At 35.9% G+C, this 14,582-nt stretch overlaps 1 protein-coding gene across 3 annotated transcripts in view; it reads left to right on the top strand.

Annotated features, from left to right (window-relative positions):
* The window catches only part of LOC116730663 (venom phosphodiesterase 2), a 39,553-nt gene extending 28,483 nt beyond the window's left edge, over positions 1-11,070 (top strand). For 2 of the 3 annotated variants that reach the window (XM_032580022.1, XM_032580023.1), the window contains exons 23-24: positions 185-341; positions 2,175-3,127. In XM_032580022.1, the coding sequence (XP_032435913.1) occupies positions 185-341; positions 2,175-2,348 (331 nt within the window). In that variant the 3' untranslated portion in view covers positions 2,349-3,127. Of the gene's footprint in view, positions 1-184; positions 342-2,174; positions 3,128-8,381; positions 8,788-9,580; positions 9,758-9,985 lie in introns of those variants that run through there. The other variant, XM_032580024.1, reaches the window with a different exon arrangement.
* The last annotated feature ends 3,512 nt before the right edge of the window (positions 11,071-14,582 follow it).

Raw genomic sequence — 14,582 nt, 5'->3', positions numbered from 1 at the left:
TTCTCTAAATCTGTGGTAAGTATCATATAAACCCTAGGAGGCTTCAAAAGGATCCTCTGATTAACTTGAATTTGATCAGTAATATGATTCAAGATGAACTGGAAGAACTTTTCTGGCTGTGAATCTCTATGAAACCAAAGAAGTGGTTGGTGTAATAGCTGAATATTTTTCTGTGTGACTCTAGGTTTGTACCTGGGACCAACATATCTATTCCCACACATTACTTTGTGGTGTTAACAAGCTGCAAGAATGCAGGACAGCCAGTGAGCGCTTGTGGTGGGGAACTCCAGACTGTGTCTTTCCTCCTTCCCCACAGAGCTGACAACGAGGAAAGATGCAAAGTAAGACTAAATCCACAGTGTTCAGTGGTCCAAAAATGCATGTAGAGGCCTGAAACTTTTGCATGTCTCTTGTCCCACACACTTGAATTTAACAGTGAAACTGCCGCACAAGCATGCAGTCAAGTTCTACAGAACTCTGCCAATGAGCTTATATTGAAGCCAGGTGTGCTGAAGCAGTGAGACATCTAAAATTGCAGCCTGGCCCTTGAGGACATATCACTGCTTTAACTACATATTCACTGTATTCTGGTTTCCTTTCTGTTTGCAGGCTTCTTTAGTCTAAAAGCACCCACTGGGCCAGACAAGGAAACCAGAACTTTATTGCTATCCATTTTGATGTTTAACTAAACCGTGAAAGCCAAAGTCAACAAACAAAACCCCAAAACAAAAAAATGTGCACAAGCTGTTACTTGGTAAAACACCTTAGGTGAAAATGCTTCCCATTGGTCCTAAACAAAGAGTCGTCTTCCCACATTGTGTAATGTTTTTTTTACTGAATGCTGAAACTGCGGAGGAGGAAAGATGACAAAGAAATAACAGCAACATCGCATGCTAACTTAGAGGGAGTACATTGTTTTCAAAGACATAACATTTAACTCTGGCTTTCCTCGTTTTGAATAAGCAAAAATCAAAGTGAGCTTTTTGTAGAATTCTGATCCTGGCTTCATTGTCTAGATGTTGCCATCATTTCTGCTATTTGTTTCAATTCGCACCTGAATACCAACTTTTTTGTAAAAAACAGAATTAGATTTTTTTTTTTAAATAGAAAAATAGAGAGTGGGACAACGACACAACACATTAACATGCAGCCTCTTCCGAATTTCCACTGACAACTTAACTGTGTTTAACTAAGGTGCACCTCAATCATAAGTTATTGAGGTGCAATAAGCATCTGGCATATATTTAGGTCAATATTTGACCATTCTTCTCAGCAGAATTGTAAAATTCATTTGAATTAATTGGTTGCCTGGATTGAGGTTGGAATCTTGGTAAGGCCATTCCAAAAGGTTGGTATTTTTTTGTGTGTTTGGGATTACTATCCTATTGATGGTAATGCCAATTTTTATTTGTATTTCAACCCAATTAGGAAGCCTAGTTTGAGAATGATTCCATCCACTTCATGTAATGCTCTAATATCACTGTCAGTGAAATAAGCTAAGCAGTGTTCTGATGTTTGAAAACTTCACATTGACTTCATCAATTTTTATCTTATCAAACCAGTAAAATAACATTTTACTGAAAACTGTATTAAAATCAAATAAAATTTGATTTGATTTACAATAGCTTTGAGCCAAGGTTGGTCTTAAATGTAAAAAATAATGTCCTTTTAACTAAAGGTGGCATTTGGGCCAGTTGGTAGTTTGGCACATCTAGGTGTACTAAACAGATATTGATCCTAAATACATACTGAAACTAGTTTTTGAGAGGAAACAAGATGACATTCACATTTTAAAAGCATAGATGAGGTATATAAAGTTGTGGTATGTCCCAGGAAACGTGTTTGAATGAGTTCTAGTATTTCTTATAAGGGTGATGAAATATCCAGGGAGGAATGATCCCAGAAGCTTGATGGTGGCTTAAGAATTAAAGGTGGAAGGTGTAGCTTGCTATGGGACAAATAAATGACCAAACATTATTAAGGTGTATCTAGATATTTGAGCCTGTATGTACAATTTATAGGTCTTTTCTTTACCAGGTAAAAAATAGATTAAATTAATCATTAAAAGTCAACAACTAATATGACACATTTTGTCATAATGAGTTAATGTACACCTCTGAATAGGACTGTCAACCTGTTTGGTTTTATTCATCCCTTTTTCCTTGTATTAACAGAGCACAGAAGATGAATCCTTGTGGGTGGAAGATCACATCTGGTTTCACCAGTCAAGGGTCAGAGATGTTGAGTGGATCACAGGACTGGACTTTTATTCAGCCAGTAGTCGACCAGTTCCAGAACTGCTGATGATGAAGACGCGCCCCACAGCTGCAATTAAAAGAAAACAGTGACCAGTTAAATCAGAAACACACAAAAACATGTAGATGAACGTTTTAATGTCAGCTGTTAACTAAAAGTAAATATCCAAGTAACTTTATTTATTTAACTTTCAATTTTTTAATTTATTTAATCTTACGTCAAAGTCACTGCTATGTTTTGAGAATCTGTTTTCGAGTACAATACAGCATGATTTAAGCCCAGTAACATGGGCCAGCAAGCTCTACACAGACATTGTAATGTACCATTCCTGTAAAACCAGCCACTGTCAAGACCTATAACTTTGTAAACATATTGTTTTACATGTAAAGCAAGACTTTTTCTTAATCCAGACTTGAAATTAAAATCATGTTCACATGGTTCTCAAATAAGTTTACATTTATTTATATAGGATTCTCCTGAAACATGTTTGTTCACATGTTTTCAGTTATTTGAGGCACCATAAAATTTGGGAAGTGTGTAGTTTTTGAACCAAGCCTCCATTAAATCTGAACATTTGCTCCGTGGGAAGTGACTGTCCACACTGGTTACTTTTACAGAATCGTTGTTGGGATTTTCTTTCTTTTCTGCTTGTGTCTTTTTATAGCTAGTCAAATAAACATTATCTTATGCTCTACTGACTATCTAAAGGATATTCTAAAGGAAACAATTACTGGCCTTTTTGTAAGATGGAAGGAAAAGTGTCATTCTTCAAGGTAAGATAAATCTATCTAACCTTCAATTTCAGCTTTGTTTAACAAAATGAACGCACTGAGAGTAATTCTTTGGCAAAATAAAATTTTACAACTCATAATTTCTCTCCTTTTGTGTTTCAGATTGTTTACTATGACACCTGATTTATGTTTAAATGCCACACTGGTAAACAAGTCACATCACTTGTGCAGCATACATTATTCCCCCCTCATTTCTTCAAACAGTCAAATATGAAGCTCCAGTATATTACTGAGAAATGTCAAAATAATGAGCTTTCACATTTCTTTTAAAGCTTTTTAAATGTAAAATCAGCTGTTCGATGTAAAATCACTTATCTCGTGTCTTAAGTCATTGACATCCTTGATCATTTATGCTAGATAATCGGTTCTTCTGGAGGAGAATCTGCTTTGGCATCAAGAGATGTGGCTCCCATTACAAATTTTGTTTGAGCTCCTATCATCTGGAGGAAAAAAATATATTATTTGTAGAAGCACAATTTTGTTTTACACAGTTGACGTGACAAATATTCAGCCTTAATACCAATAGGTTTGTTGGCAAAATGTACGAACTAGCACCTTTTTGCAATAATGGAATAGAACATGAACAATGTAACTCCTCACAACCAATTGTACAAGTAGTTTTGCCCTATTAAATGCAAAATGCCTCTTTTAACGACTGTCAAAATCATTTAACATCTTTCTATTAATAGTAAACCTTTTTATTTAACAGGTTAGTTTTGCACATAATACGTTTTGCGTCTCATTATAATGACATTTGTATCTTGTTAACACGAAAAATATGTTCTTGTGTCATGGGGCTGAAATTAGAAAGGTCATAAAGTTAAACAGGCACACCTCACAGGATGCTTGGATGTCGAGTTTCAAGAAAAAGAGTTAGAGGGAGCCCCTTTAGGAAGTCGTAAACTGTCAGAAGAACACATTTTTAAAATTTGTTATAACAAATGTTCTTGTTATAATGAAATACAAAACTTTCCAAAGACATCTGATCTGTTTCTTACTCATTTTGCTGCTTGTGGTTCTCAATGCTGGCACCAAAACGTAACCGAGAGAATTAGGTTAAAGGATTTTCAAAATAAAAGATCCTACAGACTCAAATAATACATAAAAAGGAAATATTTAATTATTTCTTGTGTTGCCCTGTACCAATTAGTCCACGGACCGGGGGTTGGGGACCACCGCTCTATACCATAGGATAATACCATAATGACATCTCTGTGTTATTGTAACTAATGATAACTTGTGTCATTGTGACTGCTGAAAAACGAACCCCCTACTACAGCATGAGGCTGACCTTATCATGGTGTAATGGTGGCAATAAGTTTTCAGGGCCTGGCATTGTTAGTCTCTTTGTTTTTTGTTTTTTTTTTGACACTGATGACATTTTATATGTTGGATAGAAAGTTTCATGAGTGGACCTTGTTCCTTACAATTGCTGTTTCACTTAGATGGCTTGAGACAATTTTAATTGGTGTCTTTATGGGTGCACTTCAAGAACAATCTTCTTTCTGCCTATTTTTATTAAGGTTAAATGTGTGGAATACATTACTCCCTCATAAGCTGTGGATCTCTGCAGTTTCTCCAGAGTTATCTTGGAGCTCTTGAATGCATCGCTGAATAAGGCTCATTACTTTTCCATGTGAATTTGCGTGGACTGCCATGTCTTGGTAAATTTCCACTTGTATCATTCTCTTTTCATTTTTACATGATGAAATTACATGATGTGCTCTTTGACAAGTTCAGAACCAGTTATAAGAATTTTACAACCTTTTTTTCCACTACCACTCATTCATCAAACCTCTCCAGCTTTAAAAAGCCGTTTATTTATACTCAAATTCAACAACTTACTCGAGAGGTAAATTGTTGAATGCCACCCCCACAAGATACTGCCCTGAGCAGTTGCCCATGTCATCCATATCACAAACCGCCACCAAGTGCTCCAAATTTTTCCATGTTTTTGTGAAACAATTTTCATATCTTTTGCAGTCATACACTATTTTTGTGCTAATCAGTTGGAAAAAATATCAATTCCAATTTGAAGTTTGGGACTGTCATGTGATAAAAGATGGAAAAGTTCAGCAGGTATTAATACTCTTGCTTAGTGCCTTGGCAGGTTTATATTTGCACGACTGGCTGCCTTCCAGTCTTTGATGTTGCTTTTAAATAGTTTTTGCAATAAATTATTAAATGTTAAGGTCTAAATCTGTCAACCATTATACGCAATGGTCCTTTTTCTTTGACCCCCAACTAACTAACAGTTGGAGGCTATATCCAACTTATTTGTTCATTTAATCTTTTTTGTTGTGTTTTCTTGTGCTCTGAAAGCATTTAATACCCTATGAAAGGAGTGAGTTCTGAATATTTTTCAGATGTTTTACTACTTTGTATCATGCAAATGCAAATAATTTCTGTAAAACGCACAAAGTAATTCCAATTGCAAATAATAAGTGACTACGCAGAAATTCTAAAAGCATACACAGCACTAACTAATGTTGGAAAGGATGTAGGTCATAGTGAATTCGTTTTGGGGAAGAGAGCTGGGTTGCAGGTGTCTGAGATGTTAATTTAATCAAAACTGTGAAGCAGATGATCATTAACAATCAATAATTACTGAAATATAATTTAAAAAAAGACAAAGCGTAACCAGAGGTGGTGAGAGGAATGAATCCACATACAATCTGCCCGGATGACAGTGTTTTCCTCAACAGATTTATTTTTTTAGAGCATTTATGCTCACTGAAACTGAAACGTGTGAAATTGTCTATGTGTGTTGCATGGTGGAATTCAGGAAGTAGAGCACATTTTAACCTGGAGGCCAAAAATAATTACATAACTTAAGATTAGTTCTTTTCTTTTTTTTTTTTTAGTACCTGAAAGCAAACGTCTCTGCCTGCCATGAACTATTCATGTTGCAACATGAAAATATTTTTGTGGATTCTATCTTTGGTATTTAGTGCATTAGTAATAACATCAACACATCAATATAATAAAGTTATTTCCTGCCCAGTGCATATGCATATTGAAAAAAATCCCAGAAAAGTCATTGATCAGAAATCAATGACTTTTCCATTAGCTCTTTGTGAGGGGATGGATTTTTGTGTGTGTTTCTAGTTTAGTTCTTCCTGTGTGTCTTGTCTGCGCCTTGATTGTCCCAGGCTGTCTCCTGTTTTCCCTGATTACTCTCTTGTATATTTAACCCCACCTGCGTCAGCAGCTCCCTATTGGATCTTTGTCATTAGTGGTGTGAAGTCCCTGTGCCTACCTGTGTCTCCGAACTTTATCACCATTAAAATTGTAATTTTGCACTTCATCTTGGGTCTGACCACGTCCATCCTCACCACAAACACCACAGCACTCATAACCTTGGTTTTCCATAAAGAAAAGAAAATAATTCAGAGAAAATGCACTATTTCAGTGAAACCCTTTTTACAAAGACTGAGCAAAGACGGCATCAATGGGAAAGTTCCAAGATGAAAACCGCTGTTGACCAAAGAGAACACAAGGACTCATAATTTGACAAGAAGATCTTGATGGTCCCCAGAACGTTTGGCAAAATATTCAGTCCATTAATCAGACAAAAGTAAAACTTCTCAGAAGTTGTACACTCCATTACAACAGGAAAATAATGAACAACCTTTAAGAAAGACAACTTCAAACTGATGGGGTGGTAATTAACAGAATCTTGAATTATGCTCACTAGCATTAACAGATGAAGAAATTGCCCCAGCTTTCCCTGTTTTTCACCAAAAGGTCATTTGGGTCTTACACACGTAAATCCATCTCTGAATGGCTCCATAAAACAATATGAAAGTTTTGTAATGGCCAAGTCAAAGTCTGGACTCTAAATATCTGTGCTGTGCCATTACTTTTTCATACAGTCTGTTTGGGTTGGACAGCGTTTTTTTCCTTTCTCAGATGTGTAAAACTCAAGGTTCACTCTAGAGAGGGACAGAACAACAACTACAAGGTAATAGTTGTGTGCTTAACCCTCCTGTTATGTTGCGAGTCAAATTGACCCGTTATAAAGTTTAAACACATTTTTTTTAAATAGTTGGAACTATTTTTTCTGCATGAAACTTGTGTGAATTGACCCAGGAACATTATTGCTGTACCTCAGAAACGAACAAAACAGGAGGGTTAAATATTATTTTAGTATTCAAATAAAATAAGGTTTTATTTGTATCATGCCAAATTACTGAAGTGTAAAAGGATGTTAAGTGTTGTTTTTTTTATTATTATTATTATTTGATTTCAGAGATTATAGAATATTTACACTATTTGTTAAAATATTAATAGTAACTGCATTTGATCATATTTTCAAATGTATTTGTATTTATTGATACTCTCATTGAAAAAAACAGTGGAGAAAATATTAAAATGAACAATCTTGACAATAGGGACAGTTTTGGTGGAGGTTAAACATCAGTGGAATTTATCCGGACAACAATAAGTCAAAATTATTATAAGAAATTTATCAGAGTAAATAACAAATGATATAATAAATGCCCACCCCTAGCCTGTAGCAATAAATTCAACTTAAACCAACATCTAAATCCCTGTTACTTTTAAACACTAAACATTGCTTCTTTTAGCTGTAGACTCCAATACGACTGTTCATGCTGTATAAGATGAATAAGCTCTTAGAAAGTATTTGACTCTGACTGATCCAGCTTAAAAAAAAAAATCAATTCTAAAGTTATTTAATGAACTCATATATGAAACAATATGACAATATGTTTTTTATGCAACATGATAGATAACGCTTGGAGTTACCATGAGCTTTTACTTTTAAAAAGAAAAAGTAAAACCTTTTACTTTTTATTACAAAATACATCTAAACTTATATGAAGGATTTTGAATGAAGAAAAAACAGAAGTGCCAGGAACAGTTTGATAACAAATTCTAAATTCCTGAAAGCATCTCTCTACTGCCTTTTCCCTGAACTGGGTGGAAGCAGATACTCAGAGGGGGAAAAAAAGATTCAGACAAACAAAACTCGAGTAATTGACTGGCACAAATTCACTTTAGTGTCGACGTGAATCACCTGTTGATGGTTTCAGTACATTAGGATGCTGTGCGTCACGTTGTCAGGCTAGATAAATAGGAGACCCAGGAGGGTCATCTCCACCGACAATCTTCATTATGGTAGGTGGAGACTGAAACTGAGAGGCTTGTCTCGCATGTTTTCTGTGAGCGATTCTAGAAAACAGGCTCACAAGGACAATTTACTACTTGATTATTATCATTCGAAAATCGGCTGAAATGTGTTTTGATCGTATTTCCCATGCTATCCGTTTTGCTTAATTTTGCTTTTGATGTTTTGTTTCTTTCTTCCAGAATTATTTAACCCTCTCAACGGAGCTGCTCATCCTCCTCTCTGTGCGCTCCTGGCTGGTGCACGGCGCCACCTCCACGCTGACCTACAAAGTCACCGACCCGATCACCGGCAACCCTCTGCAGTGTGACCGCTGCCCGCCGGGAACATTTCTGCGCGCCAGCTGCTCCTCCATCAAAGAGAGCGAGTGCGCTCCGTGTCCACAGGACTCCTTCACGGAGCTCTGGAACTACATGGGGAGATGTTTACGCTGCGGAGTCTGCGGGCGGAACCAGGTGGTTAAGAAGGGGTGCACCGTAAACAGCGATTGTCAGTGCGAGTGTAAAGAGGGTTACTTCTACCATCAAGACTACGACATGTGCGTCCGACACAGCGAGTGTCCCTCTGGGCAGGGAGTGCTCACCAAAGGTACAGCCACCTCTGAGAATGTCCGAGTTCTCCTGCAAAATGTATGCAAATACAGGGCGGCCAGGTGGTTCCAATAATAATTTGGGGCAACAAAATACACTGATTTCACTTTGTGTAGTTGCAAGCCAAATCACACACAATATGTGTGAAAGAAACATGTTGAAGGCTGTTAATAGCAGTTGCAAGTGTGATATTTTTAAATTCCTATTTTGTTCATTTGAACAAGTGATCAATCTCTATGTTTTCAACTCTCAGCCACTGTTTCAAAGCGCAGCTAACCAGAAGAATATTTTAATTGATAGGGGGCTGGATTGCAGAACCATGCAGAACATAAAGCATGTCAAATTATTATTCAGGATTCCCACAATGGTGCAGATTTTACAGCTGTCGCCTTTGGCTGTTTATAGAAGGAGATTCCATTCTTCCTTCAATATATAAAGTAACTGAACTTAATCGTAAAATGAAGAATGAAAGTTTTCTTGTTCACATTGTGTGATGCTGCCTCACTGAGGCAAAGTATTGCAACTGCACTTCCAGTGTGCTTCTCTTATTCACAAACGAGGCAATGTGTGATCATTTTTCCTGAATTCTGTTAAAGGCTCTCTGTTTCATATTTATGGCCTCCTTAATTATTCATTTAAAGACATTTCCATTTCAAACACATGAAGTTTGATTAATGGAAATGCAAATGATAAATAAATTAATATTAATATTATAATGTAATAAACATATGTTTTGATACTGCTTAAACTATTTATTTGTAATAAACAGGGAAACAATGACTCATTTGCAGGTACAGCCGAGAGAGACACAGTGTGCAGCGTCTGCTCTGAAGACACCTTCTCTGACATTTCCTCCACCCATCATAACTGCACACAACACAAGAGCTGCAGCGATGCAGGGCTGCAGTTAGTGCTGAGAGGATCTTCCTGGCATGACAGTGTGTGTGCAAACTGTCAACAGCTCAAAGGTAAAACCAAAAGAAAAAAAAAGGAAAAACAAAGTTTAAGCAGCAGGTGTTTTAACAATGACTGAATCAAGGAAAAGAAAATCTGACAGATCATTCACATGAAATTGACATTGATGTTTTATTAATATTGGAATTTCCATCTTGACTGTTTATCCGTTTTTAAGAATGTTCTCAGTGGAGCTATTTTTTTTTTGCTATAAGTAGTTCTAACAACATGTTTCCTTTCAGATGGAGCTGAATACCTTAAAGAAATCATCCCATCTTTTTTCATTCACCACAAAATGAACATCAAACGACTGCGACGAATTGTACTCAGGCTCCCATCTGAGGAAGGCAAGAAACCAAGAGAGTCCCTGGAGCTCAACTTCTCAGAACTCCATTCACGCATTTGCAGTTGGGTGTCTTCCGCCACAGCGGCACAAATTCAGCAGCTTCCGGACATAGTGAATAAAGCAGGAGAAGCTACTGCTAGTGAGAAACTACAGCGCAAGCTCAACAGCATTGAAACACATCTGACAGAGCACTGTCATTCCAAGATCTACAGTAATGTTATTGGAAGTTAATCCACAGCAATTTGACCCAGAAATATGTACTGTACCACATGCAGGACGAAAAGATTCAAGGGGGCATGAAATTATGTGTTTAAAACAACAACCATCTCAATAGTTTGTGTTTAAAATTATTGGAGAAAAAGCCAAGAAAATACATAAAAAGCAGAAAACTGAAGAGTTTAAATATTTTAAAACAAACTGACACCCATTAACACTTTTCTGACTTACCCCATATGCTGGTTTAAATTTATACAAAGAACATTGAAGTAAATGAAGTACTTATAACTGTTCAACTGTGATTTTGTTCTTCACTTTGCTAATTTTGCTTCATTTGCTAATTAGTTTTGAATAATTGGTAAATTGCATCCGATGCATCCGTTTTAGTCATATTATATATTCATGGAATTAACTGGAAACAATTCACATTTAGAGAAATAAACTTTATAGAATGAATCGTTATGTAAAGATTAGAAGAATGATAAAATTACTAAGACAAAGCTGTCGGAATCAGAGATGTACTCTACCAAGCCATCTGCATAAAGAGATAATTGAAGTTCTAATACAAAGCCTGACAGCCCACAAACATAACCATCGAGAAGAAACTGTTCTTCAGAAGTGTGACAGAACAGCATCTCTAATGTCTTAGTCTACAGAGGAAGTAGCAGCTTGAATAAGATATAAATTCAAAAAATACTTACAGTCTTATATCAATACTGTAAGTTCCTCCTGCCATTGAGGATTTGAAAAACAAGCAACAAAAAATAAAAATAAAATAAAAACTGTTGCGCTTACAAACGTTTATTAAACAAGATAAAATGAAAAATTGTTTACAAATTGCTGCACTTTGCACAAGTCTTACTTAGTTAACTTGCTGCTTCACATTGTTTAGAATATCCGTTTTGAATTGCATCTGTGGATGATGGTACCAAATGGCATTAGAAGATGTTTCCTTCAGATAGATTTTCATTTCATTCAGCATTTTGCAGCTTGGCCACCTCTGTCAGTGTAGTAGCGCTGACAACAGAAAGTTTTAGATTCACAGATTGTTGTTCCTATACAAAGCAAAAGGTAAAAAAAGGAACAATATTTTATTGTTCCTTTTTTTCTCTTAACCAATCAGACCTTTCTTACCTCTACTTCTTCCTTATTGGGAAGATTTGCTTTTAAAGTGGTAGTACACACCTGAAGCTGTATCAGTAAAAGTGGATAGGTAGGGCGTGCCGTGGTGGCGGAGGGGTGAACGCGACCCACATTCAGAGGCAACGTGGCCTCGACGCGGCTGTCGTGGGTTCGACTCCCGGACCCGACAACGTTTACCGCATGTCCTTCCCCCTTTCCTGTCAGCCTACTTTGAAAAAGGGACACTAGAGCCCACAAAAAGACCCCTTGCAGGGTGATAAAAAACAAATAGTTAAAAAAAAAGTGGGCAGGTAAATCAATTTTTTTTTAATCAATTGCTGTACCAACGTTCTTGTAAGTCAGAGATGTTTTACAGTTTCTTTTCATAAATTTCCAACATTTCTGCTTTTGGAGTGCACGGTTGATATTTATATTTTTATATATCTAGTTGTACATAATTGACAGCCATTTACTTTATCTAATTGTTCATGTTCTGGGTTATGGACTAGGAATGCTTGTAATGTAGTGTATGTTCCCCCACCTGCTTTGTTTCTCATCTTCACTATGCCAAAGCGCAGGGATCTGACCAAGAGTCAAGTTTTTTGTGTCATTTTTTTTACTGAGGTACTTGTAAGCCAGGCAGATGTTTTACAGTTTATATTTGTGTATTTCCAACATTTCTGCTTTTTGCCTGTACAAGCTTGAGCTATTTTGTGAGGTTAACATGGGATAGTTAAGTCATAGACATACTTGTCTTACTTTGCTCTACATTTCACTATTTCTTTAGAATATTGGTCTTTAACTTTCTTTAAATAATAAAACATAAGGAAAAGAGGTTGTTGTTTTTTTCTATGACTTTCTTTCTATGTATGAAAAAAACTGCAACTTAAACCCTAACATTTTGCAGTGATTATCCCTTTGGCAGCATGAAGTATGGGAAGCAGCATCTGTGCTCCTTTTTCTATTGTATGTAAAAATGATCCTGATTTATGTTTTCTATTTATATGGAGGAGGTAAAATATGGAGTCAGTAGAACGTTTTGTTTTTCGTCAGTTACTTTTGCTTTGTATATACAATAAATATAATTTTGCACTTCTGATGCTGGAAATTGCTGCTTTCAGTGGTACTTAAATACCTTACTATATATAATTATTGCTATTGACATATTTTATACTTTTAATTTGTTTAACCTAGCCATATTTCCCCCCCAAAAAGATGCAATCTTGTATGTTCTGTTGATTGTAATGTTAGTCAAAAATCCATAGCAATAATTGGAGTTGTTTAGTCTGTCATAAGATAAAGAGGGGTGTTCATTTTTCAAAGTCATATTTTCAATGTGATATCCATACATTGGTAAATAGAATTTCTAATAAAGTATTTAAGTTACAATCTAAATATTTAGTTAGCACGCTAAAGATCTAGCTCCAAACTACGTATATATTCAGGTTACAACTGAAATGGGTATGAAAAAGTGCGTTACCCAAAAGCATTTTTCACTTAATAATAATAATACTGACATTGACAGTAATGTATATACAACTTACTATTTAAAACTATGGAACCATAGTTTATTTATAAAACTATAAATAAACTATAGTTTTAGATAGATTAGCATGTAAAAGTTATATTTATATGGATGAGGTAAAATGTGAAATCAATAAAACTTTTTATCAGGGACAGGGGGTCATAATTTTTTTATATTAATTACTTTTCTGGTGGAAGATCAACCTCCCAGTCTCAAGTCTTTTGCATCCTTTAACGGTTTTTTAAAGTATTATTTATTGTTTAAACTACTTTTGTTTCTTGAATGGATCATTTTGAACCAAAAACATAATAATCAGATCAATCTTTCAATATATTCAAAAGCTTTTGTTGAACTGCAGTCATCTAAGTCAGGTGTGTCAAAGCAGGGAAACATCTAAAACATGCAGAGCAGTGTGCCTCGAGTACCAAGTAAAACGAAATACTTTTTCTGTGTCCCTGCAAAAACACATTTGTCCTCAAGAGGGCGTAATCAATCTCTGTAATTTATCAATGATTACAGCAGAGGAGTGCAGAATTTGGCTTGGAGGACACTGGAATAATTTCCACATGAACACATTTTCTAAGCCAACAAAATAGAAAACATTGTATCCACAAGGTTAGAAAACTCTAAGCTTTTCTTTTATTAAGAGACCCTAATTTCTAATTTGTTGTATGAACATATTTTAGGTTTAATTTATTGATTGGCCTGGAGTGCTTTCATCTTGGTGATTTTGGCCCATGGCTATTGTGATGTTAATATTGCACTTAAATAAAGTTTAAGTTCATGTCTTGCAATAAGTCTGATGTTAAAATGACTGACATTAATGTAGTCTTATACTCACTGAAGCATTTATGACAGAACTCTTGATGAGCCAATTTAAAAATTTTGAAAATTTAAAGTCATTTTGGGCAAGTAAAAATATTATCTTAAATTTAAATCTGAAAAAGACATGACTAACAAATATGATGATATATTTCACTGGTTTATGTCTGTATTGGTTTTTTTTATCAGTAAGGCTTTCAGCTAACAGTTTTATAGCTTTATGGAGATACCCATCTCAGCAATGTCCAAGTGTTGAGGACATAAACTGAACTAGCCTGAAAAACCAGTCCCTTGTACTACACTTTGCTTTGTAGGTCTGGACTCTTAGGTGTTGAGAAACAATTGATTCCTGGAGGCGTGAACTGTGTTGAGGTTTTACATTTTATTCAGTTGCTAACATTTTCCAATGACGTATGTAATGCTGCAATTTGATGCCAAGAAGCTTACTAGAAATAGCCTGTGCTGTAAAAGACCATCCTCCGCTGCGAAGAGAGAAGTGCTGAATGGAACAAGGCGGTTGCTAATGTTAATTCAATATTTGGAAATTTGACCAACATGGACTGTACGGCTTCGTTCAGTTCCTCCACTACCGTTGCTCAAACTACAGGCAGACTGCAATTCTAAAACAGCGCAGAAAATCAACAACGCTCACTACTTCTCTTTCTGTTCAAAAAGACAATCCAAGTCAAGGGAAGAAAGCCCACACGCTGCTGGAAGCGGGAACATTTTCCAAGTGAAACTGCACAGGAAAGCAATGGCCAGGCAGATGGACATGTTTTTTCAGTAGGCAAACTTTTTAAATCCTTTT

The sequence above is a fragment of the Xiphophorus hellerii genome, chromosome 13, assembly GCF_003331165.1.
Source record: "Xiphophorus hellerii strain 12219 chromosome 13, Xiphophorus_hellerii-4.1, whole genome shotgun sequence".
In the NCBI taxonomy this organism is placed as follows: domain Eukaryota; kingdom Metazoa; phylum Chordata; class Actinopteri; order Cyprinodontiformes; family Poeciliidae; genus Xiphophorus; species Xiphophorus hellerii.
Note: the sequence above shows the minus strand (reverse complement) of the source record. Positions and strands in the feature narration are given on the sequence as shown.